This window comes from Paramisgurnus dabryanus, chromosome 6 (assembly GCF_030506205.2).
Source record: "Paramisgurnus dabryanus chromosome 6, PD_genome_1.1, whole genome shotgun sequence".
Classification (NCBI taxonomy): Eukaryota; Metazoa; Chordata; class Actinopteri; order Cypriniformes; family Cobitidae; genus Paramisgurnus; species Paramisgurnus dabryanus.
Window position 1 is genome coordinate 35,745,740 of NC_133342.1, and position 25,592 is coordinate 35,771,331.

Below are 25,592 nucleotides of genomic sequence, written 5' to 3' on the forward strand. Positions count from 1 at the left end.
AGAAAACGAAACAAATTATTTATCTCCCAGAACATAGGAATGGTAGTTACGTCCAGGATTTAATGTAATGCAATAACGAGCATATAATCAAATGAATGTGTAAATACTTTTCTTTTTCCTGTCAGTTGTGGCACCAGGTGTTGCAAATTAGTGATTAGAGGAAGTAACATGATTCAGCTGCTCACTTAAAGCGTTTGGTTTGCACCTCACAAGGTTTGCACTCACAAGCCTGATCATGAATGGTCTGTGGCAATGTATTTCCATTTTTGTTTTTGCCACAGCACTTGGGATGGCCGAAGATGGTAATAAGTTAAATGTTTCGCGATTGCATAAAGTTAAAGGTGCCAAATAATGCATTGAAATAATGTTAAAATTGTTCTCTGATATCATAGAATGTATGTTGCTTTATTTAGTGCACAAATTAACTAGAGATGGTTTTACATGTCCATTTACAACCCTAGGATTTGCCTTTAGAATGAAATTGTCTCTTATTACCTTATTTGAAAGGGTCATGAATATTAATGTTAAGCTCTGCTCTGAATGGCTGTTTCTCAGAGCAGTTCAGTAGCTCACATTAGTAAACAGACCTTATGCTTGAGCCTTTATCTGACGAAGATATGAAATTTAAGGAATAATAAATTAAGAGATTGTTAATGGACATTTTTGGACAACTTTAGTAGAATTTAAACGAATTAAATAGCATTAACTAGCATATAGCGCTAACTCAGCAGTCACAACTTTGTTTTTAGCATTGAAACAACATATACATTAATTTAATGTTGGGGCACACACATTGACCGTAACATTTTGTGTTATGTTGAGATTGGCCTGTGTTTTGCATGCACAAGGTTTACATTAGAAGGAAACAATAGTGTTTGTGGCTCACGATATGTCATTACCATATACAGAACTCATATTATCCATCTATGTCTAGGTAAATGCAGTTGAACATTCTACGGCACTTTTAACTAATATCAAAATGAAGACTTTTTAAATAAGATACATTTTAGGTATCTTTCCATTTCTTTTCTAATTTAGATATCCAAATTGTATGTACGGAAAAATCAGTTCACATTACCTGGAAAGTGAACAAATCCATGACAGGAAATCCAGCTCGTCTTTTACTGGGTAACTGCTTTCCAACCCGCTTCTCAAATACATCAACTGGTGAAGCGGAGGCAGAATTTATCTTTCAATTTAGTGATTGTGGATTTAAACAAATGGTAAGTTTAGTTTGGGAAGTTTTGTGTGATCAGATGGGATGATAAACGTTGAATTTTTCTTCTTAAATCAGGCGACATGGAAATATGTCATTTACGAGAACAAATTAACCTACAGGCCACTGCCAAAGCCTTACCCTCCATCTTTCACCTATCCTGTTCGATGTGTCAGTGACAAGTGAGATAATGTCACATTTCTACAAGTATTCCCAGAAACTCTGAATTATTTTTGTGAAATGTGAAATTCATACTGTCTCCAGGCCAAACGCTTGGATCCCTTACTTCCAGAGCTCTACATCTGGTGTGATACAAGGTCATGGAGACCTGGCTTTTCACATGGCAATTCTTAACCGTAAGTAACCTGAGTGTGAGTGCTTTAATATTTTTTAAAAATAACGCTCATCTTTCATTATCCCTAACCAGCTGAGTTTAGTGGCCCTGCAGAATCCAACATCTTTCCTCTGGATTCTTTTGTTCCAATATGGGCTGGGGTGGACCAGCAAACCCATCAGCCGCTGCTGCTGCTTTTAGAGGAATGTGTTGCCAGCACAACTCTTGAAATGTACCCAGACACCCTTACATACCCAATCATCGCCAATAAGGGGTGTGTACATTTTGACTGATTTAAAAATATTGAGACTCTTCTCTTGCTAAATTTTAAAGTTCATATGTTGTTGATTTCATGTAAACCTGTAATAGGTGTCTTGTGGATGGTAAGAAGAGCCACTCGACGTTTCTACCAAGGTATCAATCCTCCTCAATCTTGCTTCATCTTCAGGCTTTTAAATTCGCTGCTGGAGAGGAGGTGAAGGAAGACACTTTTTTTTTTTTATAGATAAACGCATGCATGTTTTTTTATGAATTCACAGTAGTCATTTTCAGACATCCTACTTTTTGCAGGTGTACATCCACTGCAAATTAATCGCGTGGGACCCTGACAATCTTAATGAATTAAAGAAAGCCTGTAATTATAATAAAGCCACAGGAGAGTAAGTTGAAGTTTCTTTACGGCACGATGCTTTGTGATTTACGTGAGAATATTTAACAATGGTGTTTCAATAACAGGTGGGAGCTTCTGGATGACCCTTCCAAGAACAGTCTTTGTCAGTGTTGTGATTCCACTTGTATAGAAAGATCAAGGAGAGATACTCAATCTGGTAAACCTGAATACAAAGCGTTTTTTACACAACCACTAGGAATAATTAATGACGGGTCTTCGAATCATTCGAAAATCATGTTCACCAAAAGTGGTAATGCAATGTAGAGTTACACCGCGAGTTTGCATTATTTTTGAATAATTCAAAGGACCGTAGTCAATTATTCCTCTTATATCACGGTTACAACAAACATTGCTCTGGTGCCTATTTTTAAGACATTTGACGGGTCAAGTGTGCGTTTATTGAAAAACGATGCATACCCGTCAAACATTTCTCAACCAATCAGAATAAAGAATTCAATAGCCCCATAGTATAATAATAAAAAAAGCCTTACTGATGATCATTTGTTTAAAATTGGTTTAAGTTCACATGCAATGTGTCTCGACCACAGCAGCTCAAGGGCTTGTGCTAAACTCTGTGTTGGGACCTCTGATAATAACGGAAGATTCATCATGATGTTAGACGAATATGCCAGAATGATCTAAGAGAGAGGTTTGTGATGTTGGTTTTTTTTTTTTTTTTTAAATGGACCTATACTGGTAATGTTTACATTTCTTAACTTCTTGCAATGGTATGTTTTTCCATTGACCTGATGGACCCAGTGATACACTGTTATGTGCGAGATAATCTATACTGTGTATATGAAGAGCTCGGATGCAAATCTACTTCCCGGCCTCAGGCCAATCCGAAATACCGGTTTGTTGGTAGAATCCGTTATAAGGCGCAGCGTGCTTGCTTTTTTTTTTAACCAAAGTGCACAGAATAATTTTATGAACAATGGCATGCATATATTGGATTTCAATTGTCGAGCTGCAGGAGTTTTTTTACCTGTTAACTTTTTTTTAGAAGAGATTTTTGCATGCACTTTGTGAGGGTTTTGCATCTGAGCTCTTCATATATTCTCTCTATTCTTGTGATGCACGAATGATTTCCTGAAATAGTCTTTATTCATCTTTCTAGTAGGTGCAGGAATCCTGATTGGAGTCTTTAGGAGTAGACCAATTCTTTAGGTCTTTCATACATCATGTTGTCCATTAAAAGACTGAAATGTCTCAACTTTGTCTTTGCTCTTATCTTTGACATTTTGTGAAATCTTTTGTGAAGACTTTTATTTCAGTAGCCGGCCGGTAGAAAGCATGCACAAAACCTGATTAAAAACTGTTATGGTAAATATTTACTACACCTGCCATGTATGCTCCAGTGTGAGGATGAAAGGAATGGCCTGATAAATCATGAGAACATATATTTAATCATTTTGTGTTGTTGCTCGGGGGTGATTGGTCTTAAGTTCAAGCAACTCTGGGGTGGTTTCCCAGACAGGGATTAGACTAGTCCTAGACTAAAATAAATGTAAGAGCTGACCAAACTAAAAACATCTTGCACTGACATATCTTAAAATACATCAGTGCTTTTTGTTTTGCTTCAAAATGCACACAAGTAACGTTTTTAGTAAGGCATGTTTGTTAAAACGAGTTATATTTCACAATTAAAGGTGACATAGAATGATTGAATGAGGTATTTATCCTTGTTTTGCATGTGACATGTAGACAAATGTTTTTTTTTGTTTGGGTCTGTAATGCCTTAGAAGCTTCCTAAAAACCTCTCTCAGATAGCTCTATTAGGGTGGGGGATTTAAAAAAAGTGGTTTTGCACCTATTTGGCTCCCCCTACTGGCTTAACTTGCAATCTCATTACTGATTGGCTGACTTTGCTGCCACTCAAAAAATGTAGCCAATTATTTTAAAGTGGAGGGGCAGTGAGATGCCTGTGATGTCATAAGCATCAGTTTTTCAGATCGGGCCGTTTTCTGGCTGACATTTCTAAAAGAGGAATTTCTATGAGACTGAGATGTTTAGCACTTTTTGTATGTTTGTGAATGTGGGTAGACTACCATTATTCAACAAAGACAAGGTAAAAATGGGTTTTCATTCTCTGTCCCCTTTAAACTAAGGCCTACCTGGCTTAAGATAATCCTTCTCTGGGAAACCACCCTTTATTCATAAATATGTCCTCATTGGTGTCAAATGACCTCTCCCAATGATCTGACTTTTCTTTGTAAGCTTAGAATTTCTTCTCTTTATTTACATTGAACAGGTAAATCCATGTCGTTCCACCACATTGAAAACTATAATAGCAGAGAGGGACAAAAAGCACTAGCATTATCTCCACAACATGTTTTCATTCAGAACACGTGAACCAGCTAAAACGTACAAGGAGATTCAGTGAGTACATAATGGGTACCGTGCTGCAACACACATTTGGAAAAGCGAGGCGCTAGAGAGCACTATTCGTTGCAAGATACAAATTCACCACTAGATGTGGGAAAATCCTACTAAATAAACGCCAGTGGATGACCAAAATCCACTCAGAGCTACAAAAAATTTTTTTCCAATGAAAATGTAACTCCCTACAAATGAATGCAACATTGGCCCAGTCCCAAATGGCACACTCCAGACTTGTGGTCCTCCTCAGAGTCCACACTTTGATGACATCATGTAGTGCAGACTTTAGGGACCTTTGATGCGAGTCCAAGTGGGTGCGACAGAGACGTATTTTGGGACAGACTCAAGCGTCACTCATGAAATAGGAGGAGAAGTTGCCTGTCAGTGTGAACTCCTCCCATCCATCTTTTGGTTGGTCTGACTGCTCTTTTGCAAGGACTTCTGGGTTGGTAAAATTCGCGCGAAGCCTGCTGCAGTGCGGCCTTTGCCGAAGAACCACATCAAGGGGGCGCTGATGAGCACACTTCGAAGCGTAAAAATGACAGATGGGACACCCTACAGACTCGTAGACTAAGCGAGCACACGCAATTTAAGGCCACTAGACCAAAAGTCCACATTAAGTGCGCCATTTGGGACAGGGCCATTATCATCTACTACAGGATCCTCTATAAGAGAACATGACATTTAAGGGGCTGTCCACAAGGAGACTCGTATCATTGTATACGTATAAATGTTATCGTATTGGCGTTTCATCCACACGGATCCGGCATTTTGGGAGACTGAATCCGCAATTTTTTGAAACCGGGTCCTAAAGTGGATAAATCTGAAACCGACACCCTTGCGGTTTCGTCTGTACAGCCAATCCGTATATTTTGTGAAGCGAAAACGTCATCACATCACGTGTCGGAAGCGTCACACCTAACAGCAACAACAATAACGGCGGACTACGTGATTGTGTTCGTGCTACAGAAGCTACTAAAGCCTACTAGCTTTATTACAGCAAAATCTATTGCTTCTATGCAATTGTGGTGACCAACAAGCGATAATGGACAACACCACGTTGGTTATGCGCATGCTCAAAGTCTTCTTCTCCATGTATAGTGTATATCTTTGGCAGAATTACAGCGCCCCATACTGGTCCGGCATATATACTACACCGCTTTCAGTCGGTTTCAGTGGTTTCGTGTTTACGGATTATTTTTTTAGAGCAAGGAAAAAAATTATCGGATAGGGAATGCACCGGCTTCATGTGGACATAGCACATAGGTCTCTGAACCTAAAAATATTGAGAGACTTTTCAAGTCATTTCAATTTACGGTTTTAATTTTTAAGTTATTAAAGCAGTACGTTTAAATTACTTAATTTGATTTAAAGATATCTAAAAAATTACAGTGTACATAATAAAAATGTGCCCAATGAATAGATATGAAATAAACTAATGAGATAGTTTGTGTCAAAGTGTGAAAGAAACAAAGTTACACTACTGATGAAGGTTTGTTATTCTTACATGTAAACAGAATATCATATTTATATTGTACCTCTTTATTAACATTTCTAAGCACACATCCCCACTATTTTAAATGTTAAACATGTATTTATACTAAATTAAAAGCATGTTGCAGTAACCCTTTACTTAATCAAATATAAATAAATTAATAGACAAACAAGATAAATGCAAACAGTATAACTAACCCACTATCCTGAATTAACTTCAATGTTGTCTTTCCTCAATACCAAATGAATGTCACGCTTGACATAATCAGAGTCAGATCAGTTTCACCTGACACCCATGAAGATCATTAGAATCCTGTGGTTCAGATGTGAATCCTTTAATGAGGCTAGGGCTTAAGTTTGTCCTCGGGTTATTATCAACGATTACAATTTATTATCAGAATGACTTCCTTCTTGATATTTGTTTGTTTTAATCTGGCTTTTTTCTCAGTGTCACAAGCAGGTAAATTTACATTGTGTGTTATAAGGCCTGCATCCTGATGTAGTATTTTAACTGGAGTGAGGTTTGGTGTTCACATTTAAGCATACACAATGATGATTGCTAATTTACTTCCTTTTAGCCGTCACTGTGGATTGTGGTAAAAACTCGATGTCTGTGCGATGGGCTGAAACACAGTCGCAAGTTGATCCGTATTCTCTTCTTCTGGGAGACTGTTCTCCAACGCAAGTTACTATCAAACCTTTTGGGACAGAAGCGGTGTTTAATGCTGAATTTGGGGCATGCACTATTAGGAGGCTGGTGAGTTTAGAGAAATTCATTGTCACCACCTTGCAAAAAAAAAAACAATGGACACAAATTCTATTGGTTTTATTGGGAATTGTATTGGTTCTAATGTAATATGGCCCAAAACGCACTACAATTCCTATTGTTATTTTAATGGAAACCATTACAATTTTCTGTAATGGTTTTGTTTTTTTCAGCAGGGCACTAAAGGAAAACAGTTTTTCAATATTTTACTATGTTCTTCTTACCTCAATTTAGATCAATTAATACACGTTGTTTTTTTTAATGCGTGCACTTTTAATCTTTGTACAGTGCTTCGTGAATGTGTTAGCATTTAGCCTAGCCCCATTCATTCCTATGGCTCCAAACAAAAGTTTTGTGCCACCATACTTACTCGTGTAACTACTCATGTAACAGTCTTTAAATAGAGAAAACATGGAAGTGTTTGTTGGCTTCTAAATTTATCCCTGTTTGGAGCCATAGGAATAATTGGGGCTAGGCTAAATGCTAACACATTCACGACGCGCTGTACAAAGATTAAAAGTGCACGCATTAAAAAAAGGTATGCATTAATTCGCAAATGTCACACGAGGTGATGCGAATGATGCAAATTGGGCGGCGTGATTGCCACAAAACCACGCGCTATTCACTTCAAGCCTGGTTCAGACCACCAGCGACTTTCTCTCTGTGTGCCATCCATGTTTTCATTTTATAACGTTTTTTTTTATCTGGTTGTCAAAAACAAATACCATCCACTTCAGACGCTGATGAGAGAAGAATGACATGAACGCCACTGCTTCGTTCCTGTTGGTAGTCCCTCCCAAAAATTGCTCATCATTTGCATAAAGTTTAACTTTTTCCCTTCACTTTGCTGGACACGCCCATCTGTTCGCCAATGGTTACTTTTGCTCGTGTTGCCGCAAGTCGCCAAGCTTCCATTGAAATGAATGACTGCTAGTCGCTCTGCTAGTCGCTCTGCTAGTCGCTCTGCTAGTCGCTCTGCTAGTCGCTCTGCTAGTCGCTCTGCTAGTCGCTCTGCTAGTCGCTCTGCTAGTCTGAACAGGGTGAAAATATTCAATTCAAGCTAAAAATTTTCATGACATGAAGTTAAATCCGTGATGCTTTGCGTTTGGTGTGTATGCAGCTTAAGTGACACTTGGTTGTACTGAGAAAATAATTTTCCATTAAATAATAAAAGAAACATGAAGGATCTTTTGTTTGCATGAATTTGCTACATTTCAACATTTCTCAGGCTTTCTTCCCATGTACAGGTGACAGTAAGTCAGATGTTATTTGAGACTGAGATCACATCTACCACAACTTCAAAAGGGTCCTCTGTTTATTACCCCGTTTCCTGTGCTTATGACAGGTGAGACACTGTCAGTGAATTGGCTTAAGATTCAAGTGTTGTGTTGTTTCTATTGTACCCTGGCATGTTTTTGTAACTGGCTCGTGATTAAAAGTGTGTTTTTCTTAGGCCAGAAGATTGGGCACCTCCTCTGTATGACCCTCTGCTTTTTCACACACATGGACAAGGAGATCTTAACTTCCACATGGCGCTCATGATGGGTATAAATATACTTTGAACAAAGCCTTTTATGTTCCTGACTCGTTTTCTGAACAGCCTTCATTGTCTGATTGTAGATGACTTCAGCGCTGTGGCGACTTCCACAACGTTTTCACTAGGATCAATGATCCCGATCGCTGCTTCAGTAGATCAGCATTCCCATCAGCCATTGCTGCTGCTGCTGGAAGAATGTGTGGCCTCCACAACACCAGAACTGGGTCCAGATTCTCAAATGTACCCACTTATCACCAATAAAGGGTACGTGCAACGGAGGATAAATGTGCTCTTTGAGGAACCACAGATTGTTGTGTGCAAATACAGTTTTTAATCCTTTTATTTCTTATCTAAAGGTGTTTGGTGGACAGTAAAAAGACAAACTCAAAATTTCTGCCGAGGAGCCAGATGTCTGAAATCAGATTAAGTCTTCAAGCCTTTAAGTTTGCCATTGGAGAGGATGTGAGTTTTGTTTTTACTTTAATCTTAGTAGTTTTCTTCGTTAACGGTCTTTCGTTTCATTCAAAGGTCTACATTCACTGCGAGCTTGTTGCATGGGACCCAAAAGACCTGGACGGTGGCAAAAAAGCTTGTCAGTATGACAAGACCAACTCAAGGTATGATTGTTAATTGCAGTATAATAATTCATTATTTTAACTCCTTTCTAACCCTGTCTCTCTTTACAGATGGATGCTTTTTGATGATCCTTCCCAGAGTTCTCTCTGTAGCTGTTGTGACACTAACTGTCAAGGGAGAAAGAAAAGAGAATTAGCAGCTGGTGAATTTTTTTTGTTTTCCATTTTGCTTAAAAATACGAGCAATAACTGATATAATGCTATCCTAACCAAAAGATCTTAGTTGGGTTAAAGGTTGGGGAGATGTTTGTTTTTACTTGTTTAGATGAGGTTTTAGTTTCTGTAAAAAACATTTATACTGACCGCCTGACAATCTTTGCAGAATCCCTAGATTCGACGTATGTGCTTGGGCCACTGGTTATTGTCGAGAACTCCTGAATGTCTCCTGTAATAAATTTAAAGGTCTGTACATTATTGTTATGGTTGTTGTGTTATGGTTATTATTATGATTAAAGTTCTTGTTGATGGTTTTTAAGGATTGGTGCCTTCAAGCCACTGGAGATGTAAGTCCTAATGGTGGTGTACAACCTGGGCCTGTAAAACTGTTTTGCAGGAGGATGGAATAAAGTTTGTTATATAATGGACGTTGCATCTTATTCATAATCCAACTTTCCCTGCATCTGTGAATATTAAGATGAACGGTTTATTTTCTTTGTTGCACCAAGACATTAAAAGCAGATTAAATATTTCTAGAAAATATTTAAATCTTTGGGTTATCTTGAAATGAAATATGGGTGTAGATTGGTTTGGAGATTTCTAGTGTTGAAGGCAGGCAAGAGCACCGATTGGAGTCTATCAAGGCCAAGACTAAAACATGTTTCAAACATAAAATGGACAAGAGCCATGTGTAAGAATGCTTTGAGTCATTAAATTCTTTGATCAAAATGGCAACATTCATTCAGAAACAAGACTGCTGTAAAGCCTGGGATTCATTGCATGATTTTTATCCTATAAGGTCATTACCTTCACACTGTTTGACGTTGAGCATTTAACTTGGGTACGAGTCGACAAGCGTGTAGACCAGTGGTTCTCAAACTTTGGGCCCTGGTGCCGGGACCCCCAGTTTAATGACATAAAAAACATAAATGTATTATATATTTCTTTGCAATTAAACCTCAGAAAAAATAAGGCTACTAACAACACCACTACGTTGTATAATTTAATGTTTTATTCAAATCTTAAGTTTTGTAATGTTTTGTCATAAATTTTCTTTGGGGGCCCACGAAAAGATGCACCAAACACAAGGGGGACGCACGGCGAAAAAGTTTGAGAACCACTGATGTAGAATGTAAGAAGATGACACCCATTGAATCGGAGGCTGCACTTTAGCGCAATATCACCACATGTGCTAGTGGTAACCAAATAGCTGCAAAAACACGTTGTTGAATTTCTGACACTGTCAGAAAACGATCGTAGGCTTTCTTTGGAAGCAAGACCGGGAAAATGGCCGTCTGTTAACCTCTCTCAATGTGCAACATGGAACCACTGATGAAGAGCCGTGATCACAAAAATTGTTTCACGATGGTAATCTTTTGTCAGGGACAGCCAAAAATCATGTAATGTATCCAGGCTTTAGTTAATCAGAAATTATATATCTATAGTAAATAGTTGTGTGAAAAAAACAATGCTTTGTTATATTGTATATGCGTCTGCATGATAATTGAATCACAATCCTGTGTTAAATATTTACTCTCATGTGTCAGATCACACAAATTCAGCTCTCCACTTCAAGTATATCATTTAATTATGATACATTATATATAGACAGTTTTTCTTTAAATACAGGAAAATATTCACCTTTTTATCACTCCGTGGGGATTCATGTACCTTTTTGCCTCTCTGGAAAGGCTCACTGTGTCAAAATGTTAGGTGTTTATTTTCTACCTGTAAACAAAACAGTGTTTTACGTGTCATCTCAAAAAATACACGCACACCTGGTTGTGCGATATTAAATACACAGGCATTGGCGCCCTCTACTGGAAATGTAAACGAACGATACTACTGAGAGGACGGCCTATTTCTTCGGTATGTTTCGGATAATGTAACATAAAAAGCCGATTAACTAAGTACAATTAGTTATGCCAATTCAAACCACAAACCACTGTGATACGCTATATTTACCGTTTCTGAGGTACATCTCCTGTGTGTTGTTTAGTTTTGTTGGTTTTACAGTGATGAAATGGATTGTTTTCACTGTAATAACTGTTTTCTGAGAGGAGGAAAGCCGTTTGTAGTGTCCAGCTGTGGTCATATATTTTGTGAGGACTGCATTAATACAAGTGAGTGCGGGATTTGTTTAGCTTTTAACTTACACGACTTATTTATTATCATGTTGAGCCTAGCAGTGACTAATAAAAACATTGATGTGTAAACTTACCTTACAGAGTTTACTGGTCAGTGCAGAATTTGTCATGCAAACTGTAACTACTTACCAATATCTGACCAGGTGAGTCCTAACTAAACAAACTACTGTAGATTATCAAATTAACAACAGAGCTGTCAGTCCGGCTAAATACAAAGTAAAGCTAAATACAATTTGATTATGACAGCGGGCGACACTGGGATTAAGTGTGTTCAGTTTATGGCCGTTTCTCAATACGAAGGCCGCATCCTTCCGACGTCGCATTTGCAGTCTGCATACCTCATAAGACGTCTTAAGTTTCAAGATACTACTAACAATTATAAACTTAACTATTACTCAAGTTAACCGTAAATTGTTGTTATATATGGTTATGACTTGCGAATAATGCTCAGTTAACTTAAATAAACCAGACTTCATGACGTATGCTGCATATGCCACCTTCGGAGGCTGCATCCTTCGGATTGACAAAACGGTGTCCTGTAGGAAGGAACAAAGCTAGGTGGCGTTGTGAACGTAAATATTAGTCATATGGGTTGTCGTGGTTTCTTCATCAATTTTTCATTTCCCTCTATATCATTTGTGTAAAGATGAAACCTCAGGAAAAGATGTTTTTCACAGATCCGGTGAAGATCATACAGACTCGACTGGAACATATTGCACAGGTATCAGTCATTTAAGATACACTTTATTTATTCAATCAAGTTTATTTACAATCTCATAATATATAACAAATTAAATTCTGCCCATTATAAATTGATGATTGTATTTGTTTCAGATTTCTTTTTTTCAGAAAAGGCAGAAGGAGCGTGTCATAGCTTTCTATAAAAGTAAATCTGCAGAGCTGGAGCGAAGACTGAAAGAAGTCAATGATCAGTTTTACAGGTGATCGTTTTGTCTCATTGTCTTGAGATATTTTCAGTGTTGCTTAAAATTTGACCATTTACATTTACTTGTGTCTTATTTAAGGCAAGTGTCTGAGATGAAAAGAGAGAATGAGGAGCTCAAGAAACCTCTTTCTCAAAGGAGGGTGAGAAATGCTCGATTTATTTATGTATATGTGCATTTATGACCCACTGTCACTTTCTTACTTCCACTTTCTTCAAATGTTATCGTGTTTCTGTCTTCACATAGACATCTCCGGGGACGTTTCCAATTAATGGGTAAATACAGATAATTGACTTTATGTGCATACACTGCAAAAACGAAATGACTTTCTGACTTGGTAATTTTGTCTTGTTTTCAGCACAAATATCTAAAAATTCTTAAAGGAACACGCCCACATTTTGGGAATTTAGCTTATTCACCGTATCCCCCAAAGTTAGATAAGTCCATACATAACTTTCTCATCTCCATGCGTGTCGTAACTCTGTCTGACACACCCACTGCTAGCTTAGCTTAGCACAAAGACTGGAAGTAAATGGCTCCAGCTAGCATACTGCTCCCTATAAGTGACAAAATAGCGCCAACATTTTCCTATTTATATGTTGTGACTGTAGTCACAGCGTGTACAAATAACAAGGTCATATGAGACACAGACATCTTTTAACCGTATATACTTACTGGAAACTATATTCTCAGAAGGCGAAGCACTGCTACATGGGGCGGATTGGGGGTTTCTCGGGTGCTGCGAGCAAATCACTCCACCCAAGTATCTTCGTCTTCGGAGAATATAGTTCGCTGTATGTATACATTTAAAAGATGGCTGTATCTCTTATGACCTTGTTATTTTTACAAGGTGTGACTATACAAATCGCAACATATAAATAGGAAAATGTTCGCGTTATTTTGTCACTTATTGGGAGCAGTATGCTAGCTGGAGCCATTCACTTCCAGTCTATGTGCTAAGCTAAGCTAGCGAGGGGTGTTACGTCACGCGCGGGGATGAAAAAGGTATGTATGGACTTATCTAACTTTGGGGGATAAGGTGAATAAGCTAAATTCCCAAAATGTGGGCGTGTTCCTTTAAATCAAGAAGATATAAGAAAATTTGCCTAGTTTTTAGACCAAAATATGGTCCCTAAAACAAGCAAAGACCCCTTGACACAAACAAAAAAATCTGCCAATGGGGTAAGAAAATGTTTCTTGAATTTTACTTGAATGTATGTTTAAGAAAAATACTTTTTTTCTTACCCCATTGGCAGATTTTTTTAAAGAGTTTTAAAGGGGTGATGGCAAACACATGAAAAATTAGGTCATTTAAATTTGGCTCTCCTTGTGATGTCATAATATACAGTCTTGTTCACGACGCGCTGTACAGGGCATGTGTATATATATATATATATATATATATATATATATATATATATATATATATATATATACAGTCTTGTTCAAAATAATAGCAGTACAATGTGACTAACCAGAATAATCAAGGTTTTTAGTATATTTTTTATTGCTACGTGGCAAACAAATTACCAGTAGGTTCAGTAGATTCTCAGAAAACAAACAAGACCAAGCATTCATGATATGCACGCTCTTAACTCTTTCCCCGCCATTGACGAGATATTCCGTCAATTAAGAGAAAACGCTTCCCCGCCAATGACGAGATTTTCCGTCTTTCCGCAATACCGCTATTATCCACCAGGTGGCGCCCTTCCGCAACTTTTTAAACCCGGAAGTATTGCCCTATGGCAAGCTGCTGCATGTCCGTGTCTGTTTTAAAGATCGCTCTGAATCGGATCTCTATGAAAAGTCCGTCACAGAAATGGAATTATTTCTGCTTTTTGCTCAAAATATGGTGTTTTTGCAAAAACCTACCCATATTCAAAAGCTGATTGCAAAAGAACCACTAAAGGTAGGATGAAACGGTTTTTTTTGTTTGAAAGCAGAGGGTCTGTTCTTTCATTTGGTATATTGTATGTTTATATATTTAAAGAAGAACATTTTCTGGAAGGCATTAAACTTTGGTGTAAATCATGAAAAATGCTGGTGCTGGCTGGCAACTTTTTTTAAAAACGCTGGCGGTGAAAGAGTTAAGGCTGTGCAATTGGGGTATTAGTTGAAAGGGGTGTGTTAAAAAAAATTGCAGTGTCTACCTTTGACTGTACAAACTCAAAACTATTTTGTACAAACATTTTTTTTTCTGGGATTTAGCAATCCTGTGAATCACTAAACTAATATTTAGTTGTATGACCACAGTTTTTTAAAACTGCTTGACATCTGTGTGGCATGGAGTCAACCAACTTGTGGCACCTCTCAGCTGTTATTCCACTCCATGATTCTTTAACAATTCATTCACATTTCTTGGTTTTGCTTCAGAAACAGCATTTTTGATATCACCCCACAAGTTCTCAATTGGATTAAGGTCTGGAGATTGGGCTGGCCACTCCATAACATTAATTTTGTTGGTTTGGAACCAAGACTTTGCCCGTTTACTAGTGTGTTTTGGGTCATTGTCTTGTTGAAACAACCATTTCAAGGGCATGTCCTCTTCAGCATAGGGCAACATGACCTCTTCAAGTATTTTAACATATGCAAACTGATCCATGATCCCTGGTATGCGATAAATAGGCCCAACACCATAGTAGGAGAAACATGCCCATATCATTATGCTTGCACCTCCATGCTTCACTGTGTACTGTGGCTTGAATTCAGAGTTTGGGGGTCGTCTCACAAACTGCCTGTGGCCCTTGGACCCAAAAAGAACAATTTTACTCTCATCAGTCCACAAAATGTTCCTCCATTTCTCTTTAGGCCAGTTGATGTGTTCTTTGGCAAATTGTAACCTCTTCTGCACATGCCTTTTTTTAACAGAGGGACTTTGCGGGGGATTCTTGAAAATAGATTAGCTTCACACAGACGTCTTCTAACTGTCACAGTACTTACAGGTAACTCCAGACTGTCTTTGATCATCCTGGAGGTGATCATTGGCTGAGCCTTTGCCATTCTGGTTATTCTTCTATCCATTTTGATGGTTGTCTTCCGTTTTCTTCCACGTCTCTCTGGTTTTGCTCTCCATTTTAAGGCATTGGAGATCATTTTAGTTGAACAACCTATTATTTTTTTATCACCTCTTTATAGGTTTTCCCCTCTCCAATCAACTTTTTAATCAAAGTACGCTGTTCTTCTGAACAATGTCTTGAACGACCCATTTTCCTCAGCTTTCAAATGCATGTTCAACAAGTGTTGGCTTCATCCTTAAATAGTGGCCACCTGATTCACACCTGTTTCTTCACAAAATTGATGACCTCAGTGATTGAATGCCACACTGCTATTTTTTTGAACACACCCCTTTCAACTAATTCAACTACTTGCCCAATTGCACAGCCTTAAGAGCGTGCATATCATGAATGCTGGGTCTCATTTGTTTTCTGAGAATCTACTGAACCTACTGGTAACTTGTTTGCCACGTAGCAATAAAAAATATACTAAAAACCTTGATTATTCTGGTTAGTCATATTGTACTGCTATTATTTTGAACAAGACTGTATATATATATATATATATATATATATATATATATATATATATATATATATATATATATATATATATATATATATATATATATATATATATATATATACACATGCCCTGTACAGCGCGTCGTGAACGTGTTAGCATTTAGCCTAGACCCATTCATTCCTATGGTACCAAACAGGGAAGCCACCAAACATTCCGTGTTTTCCCTATTTAAAGACTTTTACATGTGGAGTTATACTAGTAAGTATGGTGCCACAAAATAAAACACTTTTTGGTACCATAGGAATGAATGGGGCTAAGCTAAATGCTAACACATTCATAACGCGCTGTACAGTGCACGCATTGAAAAAAGATAGGTATGTATTAATTCGTCAAGGTTGAGGTAATAAACCTTTAAGGTTATATATGAATCTTTTTGTATATAGAGGTACTCCACGAATGACACTGCCTGTGGCTGTGACATCACCAGGTACATCAAGTTTCAGCTTGAGAAATAAACTTCACCTATTAAATTAAAAGACTTTAATGCTTTATGTTGTGTTTTTACATTTCTACAGTCACACCACGCTCTAGAGCTGTCAGGTAGATTGTATTATATAATCACAATCAGTGTATTTAGTTTCATTTTTCTTTCCCCTCAAACATACTGACTTTTCCTTACTTTTTGTCATACAAGTGACACATTGGAGAGATTTAGACATTCAAGACTTGGCATGACGGTGGGTTTATTTTTTAGTACGGATATCTGTCAGATACACAATCATATTAAAATAATCAATCATCATCTGACTGCATGGTTTACATTTAATTTGTATGTCCCAGACTCCCACAGGTTCATCCATCTCTATGTCAAGCGTGAGTTCAGTACATGAACATGGTGTCAGTAAGTAAAGTAATAGTAACAATGTGTTTCATCATATAGTAAATATTGAGTTATTTATATTGGAAGATCTCATTGTTCATGCTTTTCATGTTCTTATCTCAAGGAACACCAAGTTCAGTTCACACCCCCACAAGGTAACGCGTTTTATTCATTTCATAGACTAATAAGTTATACGACTAAGCACCTTGACTGTCCATTTGCTATTTGTAGGTCCCAACATACAACACCAAACAACTTTCAGTTCCAATTTTTGGCTCGACCTACACCGCAGTCACCACGGCCATGAAACCTCAATGATCATTTGTAGCTCTTTAAGTTATTCGAAAGCCACCTTACAATGGCACTCACTTGTTCCTGCGCTCATTGTTCAATTATTAACAGAATTAAAATGACATAAATATAACTTACTTTTAAGTGGATATTAAAATGCAAATAACAGAGAAAAATTTAATGTGATGATCAAAAATATCAGTTTAGATTTTCTTGTAATTACAAAATTTTTATGGGTTTTATGGAAGTAAATTTAGTCCCGTTTATTTTCAATTATACCACAGGGCTGTTGAATGCTTAATTCTGATTGGTTTAGAAATGTTTACGCAGGTATACCTTATTTTTCGATAAACGCACACCTTACCTGTCAAATGTCTTAAAATTACCACCAGATCAATGTCTGTGGTAACCGTGGTATAAGTGAAATAATTGACTCCAATCCTTGACCTTGGGTGTGCATTATATCCGAAAAATTCAACAGCCCATCGTCAGTTATTCCTTACATAAAATAAAAACAAACTACAAATACGCTGTGAACATAATGAGGAGAAATGTTGTCTTGACAAATACCTCATTTTATTTACTGTATCATTAGATATAACAGCTGTACTGTGGTCCCTTCATAGACTGATCACAAAACTGACAACATAGATTGCTATAATCCTAAAGATTTTCTACAAACTTTGGCTTACAAAGAAATATTGCTTTGTATTGCTTTGCAATATTGCTCTTATTCTACCTTTAGTTTTTATTTGCGGTGGAGATGAGAAGTTTTTTATGAAATGCTTATACACAACAAAGTATAAAGACCAGAAAAACGGATCAATAAAAAACTCAACTAAGTGCGGAATGTTAAAATAAAAGTATATTGTAAACTTACAGAAAGATTAATCTGTTTAAGAGGGAACTGTTACACAGTGCCATAAGCTTTTGCTAAAAATTACACACTTTAAAGTTATCAATGCTCTCTAATGTAACCCGTCCAAACAGCTAAACTAGTACAGGTCTAAAAGCGGGACCGTAGAGTAACTTGTTCGTGTGTCATGTCAGTTCTAAGCAGCAGCCATTAAAATTGTTGACGGTTTGACAATAATACTAACATAAAAATTGAAAGAACAGCCAGTGTATACATCACAAGAAAAATAATTGATAGTGAATGGACTACAATAGTTAGCATTTTCAATACTGCCATTTGGATAACTGATCAGACAGGTAGTAGATACTACCGACTTTTTAACATGATGAAGAAGAGAAAAATGAATGAAACAAACCTTTCCTGTTTTCCAACCCTTGCAGATTAAACGACTCACAGCAGATTAACAGACAACTACATGAGTACAAACATAGTTTTCTTCTTTATATTATAAGTCAATCAATAACATTGAGCTCTATATCCAGTGTATTACTGTCTTTGGAGGCAAACCAGTCCCGCACCTGCTGATAGCTCATTTTTGACTTTCGGCACAGACCGTCAAGGTCTTTCTCCTGTAGTGGTCCAAACTGTCTGTAATACAGCTCCAGAGGACTGTAGTCTGTACAATCCATTGGTGGCTTCTGTAATTTCGGTGCACTGTTCCCTTGTGACTTGCGTTTTCTGCTCGCTTCACTTCCTAAAGTTCCACTTGAATCAACAGCAGTCCCCCCACTCTGCGTCAACGCTATCTCTGCAAGCACTTGGTCTCGTACATTAGCATGGACCCAACGTACATGGCCGTTTTTTACAGCGTATCGCGTGTCTCCAAACCACTGGATGACATCAGCACGAGGTAAAGACGTCAGTTCTACTATCTGGGTGTACTCCTCGCTTTTTGGCCAAGGGCAACGCTGAAAGTAGTCCTTTAGCATTGCCAGCTGCTCTTTTGTTTTTCTTGGTCGCCCAGCTGATGTTAACACTAAAGGTGAAGACTGGTCAGAGGAGTCATGTGGGGTGTTTGCTTTGACAGGACGTGCAGATTTTAACGATTGCGGCCTCACTAACTGCTTTTTAGATGGGGTTACAGATGGAGAAGGGGAGGAAGTGGGTGCAGCTGACTCTGGAGGTGTCATACAATGTCCATCACTGTCCACTTCGCTTCCAACTTCATTATTATTTTGAATCTCGCCTTTCTCTGGACAGTTTGCGGCATCTACTCCTGGTGCTCCTTCAAATGCCTCAAGAGTGTTCGACAAGAAAAGCTGGAAAAACTGAGAGTCCCTTGACCGATTTTTTCGCGCCCCTTTCAAACGAGCCTTTTCGCTATCGGTGTGCTGTATTGGGTTGACTTTTTTAGTGGTGAGCGAAAGCGGCTGAAGCTCCTGAGATGATAGACTGGACGTGGTTTCATTTTCTCCTCGCGTAGCAGGGGAGGACGCCGAAGCTGATGACCCCCTACCGTTTCGCAGCTGGTATCGACTGTCGCTAAACCATTTTCGAATGTCATTACGACTTAAGCCCGTCTCTTCTTGTAACCGCTGGAGCTCGGTCTCATCAGGCCAGTTCTCCCGGAGAAAACTTTGACGCAAAGCAGCCAACTGGGCTTTAGACTTTTTGTAGCGGCTGTGCCGTGGCTGCTCGGATCCAACTGAAGACTCCACAGAAGTTGGTGGTGTGGATGCCTGAGGTGTTTCTGACACTTCCACTGGTTGGCGGTAGTAGTATGAATCCTGAGGAGCTGGTAGAGATGAACGAAAACGTGAAGCAGCAGGAGAGAGCTTTGTTGGTTGTGGGCTTTCATTTTTATGTCTTTTGTGAGGCGACTGTGGGCTGTGTGTTAGATCTTCTACATGATCTTTAGGAGTCCCTTCTGTTTTCTTTAAATCATCGAATTCATTCTTCCTCTTTGTCTTGCTTTCATTCTCGCTCACATATTCGGTCCTGGCCAGCTTGAGCCGTGTCTCTTCAATATCCTCTGATGCCCAGCTGATACCATACTTGATGCGCTGCACCATAAACCAGACCTTGACTTTATCGAGTGGAAGATCACATACGCGGGCCAGGGTGCTGACCTCTTGAGATGTTGGGTAGGGAAAGATATTAAAGGCCTGTACCAACTCCGGTATAGTATCCAGCTCACGTGTTTGGTCTGATTGGGTCCACACTAGCTTTAGGCCCTCGGATACCAGTGGAAGACATATTACAGAGTTATGATTGGTGCTGAAGCTCACATTGCCACTGCTGTTGCTTTCTCGCTGCCTGCGACTGCTGGGGCTAGGATGTTCCTTTCCATTAGAGTTGTGGTGGTGTGGTGATTTCTGCTGCCGTTGACTGCCGAGGTGCCCATCTTGTCTTTTAGACGGTGTCCCTTTAGGAACGATAACCTTCAAGTCATGGTAACTCTGCGTCGCCATCAGAGATGTCACTGTTAGGATGACAAAGAAACTTGAATCAGATGACAATGTACATATAGAAAATGCAAGCCTAGTTGTTGTAAAATCGTGGAATCTTTTAAGGTGTTTTTATTGTGTTGGCCAAGTACACTCTTAAAAATTAAGGTGCTTAAATGGTTCTTCACAGCGATGCCATAGAAGAACCAATTTTGGTTCCTCAAAAAACCATTCAGCTTTTTTACCTTATAATAATCTGAAGAACCTTATAAACAGAAATGTTCTTCAGATGTTAAAGGTTCTTCATTCTTCTGTGGCATCATAAAGCACCTTACTTTTTTAAAGGACAAGTTCGGTATTTTACACTTAAAGCCCTGTTTTCAGATTGTTTATGGTGAAATGGAATGGTTTTGACAGAAATTTCGACATATGCTGCCCTGAGTATTTTCGGGTGTTTGTGTTTCGCCTCACACCTCTACAATGGGTTTAATGGTGCACTGGAACAATCCTTCCTAAAATGCATTAAACTTTCGTTTACAAAGACGTGAAACTCACCGAGTGGTCAGGGGTGTTCACTGATATGCTCACACAAAAATCGCTGCAAGAGATGCTTTCCAACAGGTGTTTTAGCATTCGTTGTTAACTTGTGGACCTATTTTTCCAAACGCCTCACACTCGTACATACTTCCGCTTAGAGCTTGAATAATAGACACTCCAGCCCAGGTGGTGGCGCTAATCCGCCATTGCCAATTGCAAGAATAGAAACAAAGTTCACGGCGCGGAGTAATACCGTACCTCACAGCACATCTAATACAAGTCAATGGAGTTGGTAAAAACTACGATAAAACCTGTTGGAATGCGTCTTTTGCAACGATTTTTGTGTGAGCATCAGTGAACACCCCTGACCACTCGGTGAGTTTCACGTCTTTGTAAACGAAAGTTTAATGCATTTTAGGAAGGATTGTTCCAGTGCACCATTAAACCAATTGTAAAGGTGGGAGGCGAAACACAAACACCCAAAAAAATTTGGGGCAGCCGCATATGTCCAAATTTCAGTCAAAACCGTTCTATTTCATCATAAACAATCTGAAAACAGGGCTTCAAGTGTAAAATACCGAACTTTTCCTTTAATAGCATAAATACATAATACATTTTTGGTCAATATTAAACAATGCAATATACAAAGGAGTAAAATACTATATAAATTACAACATATGAGGGGCTGTTTATACCTGGTATTAAGATTTGGTTTTGGTCAATCGGATCACAAGTGAACGAGAGAGACACATTCACCTTTACACTTGGTATTTTATTTCACTTTTGTAATGATTTTCTAAGGGGATGGTCGGTGGAGACTGTGGGCGAGTCCCTCTGCTGTCGTTTAAACACAAGCAGGAGAAATGATGTGTATAAATCGACGCAAACTAATATTAAGTCAGAGTCCGCTGCTTGTGTTGTTAGTAATTTTGCTGCACAGTGTTTTGTACATGAATATGTAAGAGCCTATATATTTCAGAGCAACTGATGAAATAACCTCAAGCAACTTTCACACGCTTGCAAAATGAAAGAAATAAAAGTTGCGGAGAGCAGCCGCTTACGTTTTATCAATAAAAGCCTAAAGAGCACGCTGAATACCGTGGGGTCATGTCGGATGGAAAAACATTGTGCTCAGTACATCACATTAGATCAGTAGGCAGAGAGTAGGCTGTCTTTTGTGATGCTTGAACACATTCAACCACATCCGCGTCTAAACTACAAAAGGAATCCTGCCGAATGAGTTTTTAACTACCTCTGAATGTGGACGAGCATAAAGCGTTTTACACCCCGTTTACACCGTATTTAGTGTCGTCCACTTGTGATCTAATCGACCAAAAGGCCTCTTAATACCAGATGTAAACAGCCTCATTGGATGCTTTCCGAAATCGCATACTGTGACATGAGGTACTGAATTAGATTAAGTACCTACTCATGTGCTATATAGCATGAATATGTATAGTATAAATGAATTCAGACATAATACGTCCGTCATGTTGATACATCACGTGACATATGTCGTCATAACAAGATGTTAGTCTTAAACTGGAATGATGTTAAAAACAAGCACAATTTAACCACAATAGACAACTGTTTAATATATGTATTTGCATTTGAATAGAGCCCTGTTACCGCTTTCAGGCATTTTTTATAAAACAACGCCCCTACATCTTCCTCTTCTTTGGATAACTCCTCTCGCTGGGATCATGGGATAGCAAGTGTCCATCGAATGAACACTTCGGGATCTTGCCGGAAGTAATAGGTCATTTTTTTTCAAATACTATGAATTCAGGCATACTATTCGCCTCGCCTTCTGTTTATCGACTACTACACAGTATGGAAGTAAGCAGTTTTGGACGCAGCCATAGTGTCTTCTCTGTTTAAGGACAGGGTCAAAGGTTGAGAATGAAACATGTCAGAACACATAGGTTTACTGATTGTTTGATGATGAAGAGAGGGAGTAAGTTTTTACGCGTTTACTTTTTGCCAAAATAAAGATTTGGAAAAGGGGAAGACATTACGTAAGCTGGATTCAAACCAAGGTCACAGTCCTGCACACCATGTACCCAGCACGTTTTTGCTTTCTGAACAGTTTGTAAAACAGTTTGCATCACTAGATAGATTTGTGAGGTTGGAATGCGAGGGGGTTGTGTCTGTTAGTTGTTGTCGACGGGCACGTGGAAGGTGTGGTGCGGTGTGGGGGTTAATGTTTGAAGTTCCAGTTTGTTGTGGGTCGTTCGAATATCTACGACAAACTTTATTCTGATCGTTTTTTCATTATTTATGTTTATCGCACAACAGACCATATATAAACGGCAGCTTTCGACAAACTGCACGAAAGTCATCAAGCGGCTGCTTTACGGCCAGTCTGGTCATTGACTTTCCTCTCTAAAGTTGAAAGAAGGACAGATGTCACCCCTTCCCCCTGTTTTTCACTTCCACACATTAGCCTTTTATTAAAGCCCGTCGTATGCACTACGCCCGGCAATCCACACCCAACCCCCACTATGGCAGACTCGAGCGAAAGAGAAATGGGGGGCCTGCCCTTCACAGCTCTCTTGCCCCTTTCCTGTGCACGTAATGGTCCACTTCCCCCGTTTGCCTAACCCTGAAGAACCCCATATAGAAGTGTGTTTAACCTTCCAACAGACGGTAAAGGACTAGTATCAGCATGTCTACGTTAAATACAGATAACTTATTGTCGAGCTGATTTGTTTGTCCGTTTTTTGCATTTTGCATACTCGGCACATTTTGATCTTGTATGTCTTGCAATCATGACCAAAAGTAGCATGTGCATTCTGCTTTTCTTCTACTCACACTCATTTATTTGTATGGTCAATTTAACAGGTAAAATAAATATAACTACATAAAATGTATAAAAGATAACCCTAATATGAACTTAACCGGAGAAGCCTCTACCTCTGACATGCTTTTATAGGACCAAAACACTACCTATTTGTAAACTACCAAAAAGTTACATTATCACGAGTTCTGACTTATTTGCCTAAATCAATGATGAGCTAGAGGAAAGAAAAAAATCTTGGCAAAAGTCTATTTAGTTAGTGACACAGACCTGTGTGGGCACAGTTAGGCAATAGTGCTTGGAAAAGCGCTCGTAATGTTGGGCAATTTCCCACCAAACGCAACGAGCCGTCCAGTCATCTACAAAATAAGTCGGAGGCGAACTTGACAGGATAAATTCCCGACCGCCTGCGGTGACCTCATTTATCAGATGATGACTTACAATGACGCGACTGAGCGTAAAGTCCCCTGAAGATGGGTATTTTAGGCTACCACAAAAATGTCAATTACAATTTATAGAAAGTAAATAAAATGTTACCCACTGAAATGTTCATATTAAAATAAACTCACGGTAACTTAAGACTTTTAGTAAATTACGTCAGCGGCGCGGTGTTTGTCCATGAGGTCTGTAATCAGCTTATCTAGAGAACTTTTGACGCAGGTCGCGGGGTGTCTGAGATCAACACAGTCTACGCTTCATGAAAACAACGGTACGCAGGGGTAAAACCACTACAAGCTCGTGATTTTGTATGTAAAAACACGACTTTAAGCCATAACAGTGTTTTGTACACCGGTGCTCTTTTGTGGCGTAGTAGCCGCACAGGCGCACTCAGTTGGTTACGCTTCAGTAACGCGCATAAACAAACTCGGTGTTAAATGGCCACACCGTTGAACCACCGAAACGCGAACTCCCCTTTAATCCCTCACAAACCAAGTGCTTTAAATAATGTAAACACGCAACACGATGCAAAACGTAACAGTCTGACCGCATTGTGAGGCTTTTTACGAGCTTCGGAAACATTTACAGTCGCTTTAAAAACTTGTAAACTGTATAAGAGACCGGCGTGAAGCATTTTAATCCACTCACCGCTTTTATATCTCACGAGGCTGTGCGTAGATACAGCACTTCAGCTGCTCTGTTTTGTCCGTTGTCGCTTTTGTTCTGGAAATCCCAAAGTGTTTTTCGCCTGTCCGGTCAGACTGAGAGGATCAGGAGCTTGGGTCCAGCCCCCCTCTTTCTCATGCAATGACGGTGCCGTGAACGTGCAGCTCCAATCCAGGGAGCAGAGGGACGGGAGGAGTGAGGAGGAGGAGCACTGAAACTCAGCCATGCCTGTGAATCTGCTCTTTCCATCTGTGATGGGAATACTACCGCACAACTTTTGGCTATTTCGGTCAGGATGCAATCTCTGTGCAACTCTTTAAGGATATGGGTTACTTGAAGTGTAAAATGTAATAAAAATATTATAAATGTTCATATTTTCGTTTTTGTGTGGATTCACTCAGATTTACACTGTCAGAAATAAAGGTACAAAACTGTCACTATGGCTGTACCCTAAGTTTCCATTTGATACCTTTACAGGAAAGCAAAACAGAATACAATTTTGGGTAGATTACCGTGCTTTAAAAAAGTCAAAATATGTAGCTGTCAGTGGGGCAGCACCCTTTAAAAAGGTAATTGTATGGACAATTAGGTACAGATATGTAAACATTTAGTACCAATATGTACCTTTGAGATACTAATATGTATTTTTGAGGTACTAATAAGCTCTCTTTGGTCCCAGAATGTACTTCTGAGGTACTAAAATGAAGTCCTTAGGTTCAAAGCTGTAATTTTTGAAAGGGTACAGCCCCAGTGACAGAAAAGGTACAGTTTTGTACCTTTATTTCTGAGAGTGTAATAATATCAAATATTGCTGTACATCAAAAAATGATTTTCAAGAAAAAATTCTTAGTATTGTTTTCTTGTTTTCAATAAAAATATC

At 38.8% G+C, this 25,592-nt stretch overlaps 4 protein-coding genes across 4 annotated transcripts; 3 read left to right on the top strand and 1 right to left on the bottom strand.

Annotated features, from left to right (window-relative positions):
* The first annotated feature begins 97 nt into the window (after positions 1-97).
* Positions 98-3,445, top strand: zp3f.2 (zona pellucida glycoprotein 3f, tandem duplicate 2). The gene is made up of 10 exons (XM_065277132.2): positions 98-302; positions 1,039-1,223; positions 1,295-1,398; positions 1,481-1,572; positions 1,644-1,824; positions 1,920-2,025; positions 2,121-2,209; positions 2,286-2,377; positions 2,769-2,869; positions 3,338-3,445. The coding sequence occupies exons 1-9, from the start codon at positions 236-238 to the stop codon at positions 2,831-2,833; spliced, it is 981 nt and encodes a 326-aa protein (XP_065133204.1). The 5' UTR covers positions 98-235; the 3' UTR covers positions 2,834-2,869; positions 3,338-3,445.
* Positions 3,446-6,449: 3,004 nt separating this feature from the next.
* On the top strand, positions 6,450-9,665 carry zp3f.1 (zona pellucida glycoprotein 3f, tandem duplicate 1). Its single transcript, XM_065277134.1, has 10 exons — positions 6,450-6,553; positions 6,672-6,850; positions 8,107-8,204; positions 8,313-8,404; positions 8,480-8,660; positions 8,753-8,858; positions 8,925-9,013; positions 9,083-9,174; positions 9,354-9,433; positions 9,508-9,665. The coding sequence occupies exons 1-9, from the start codon at positions 6,493-6,495 to the stop codon at positions 9,407-9,409; spliced, it is 954 nt and encodes a 317-aa protein (XP_065133206.1). The 5' UTR covers positions 6,450-6,492; the 3' UTR covers positions 9,410-9,433; positions 9,508-9,665.
* Positions 9,666-11,131: 1,466 nt separating this feature from the next.
* On the top strand, positions 11,132-17,378 carry LOC135767461 (E3 ubiquitin-protein ligase RNF212B-like). Its single transcript, XM_065277187.2, has 12 exons — positions 11,132-11,310; positions 11,416-11,477; positions 11,981-12,055; positions 12,169-12,275; positions 12,360-12,420; positions 12,525-12,553; positions 16,241-16,284; positions 16,373-16,397; positions 16,492-16,534; positions 16,638-16,698; positions 16,802-16,832; positions 16,909-17,378. The coding sequence occupies exons 1-12, from the start codon at positions 11,211-11,213 to the stop codon at positions 16,982-16,984; spliced, it is 714 nt and encodes a 237-aa protein (XP_065133259.1). The 5' UTR covers positions 11,132-11,210; the 3' UTR covers positions 16,985-17,378.
* A 144-nt stretch (positions 17,379-17,522) lies between these two features.
* homeza (homeobox and leucine zipper encoding a) lies at positions 17,523-25,038 on the bottom strand. Its single transcript, XM_065277052.2, has 2 exons — positions 24,695-25,038; positions 17,523-20,306 (listed from the first exon to the last, which is right to left on the bottom strand). The coding sequence occupies exon 2, from the start codon at positions 20,293-20,295 to the stop codon at positions 18,337-18,339; it is 1,959 nt and encodes a 652-aa protein (XP_065133124.1). The 5' UTR covers positions 20,296-20,306; positions 24,695-25,038; the 3' UTR covers positions 17,523-18,336.
* Between the last annotated feature and the right edge of the window lie 554 nt (positions 25,039-25,592).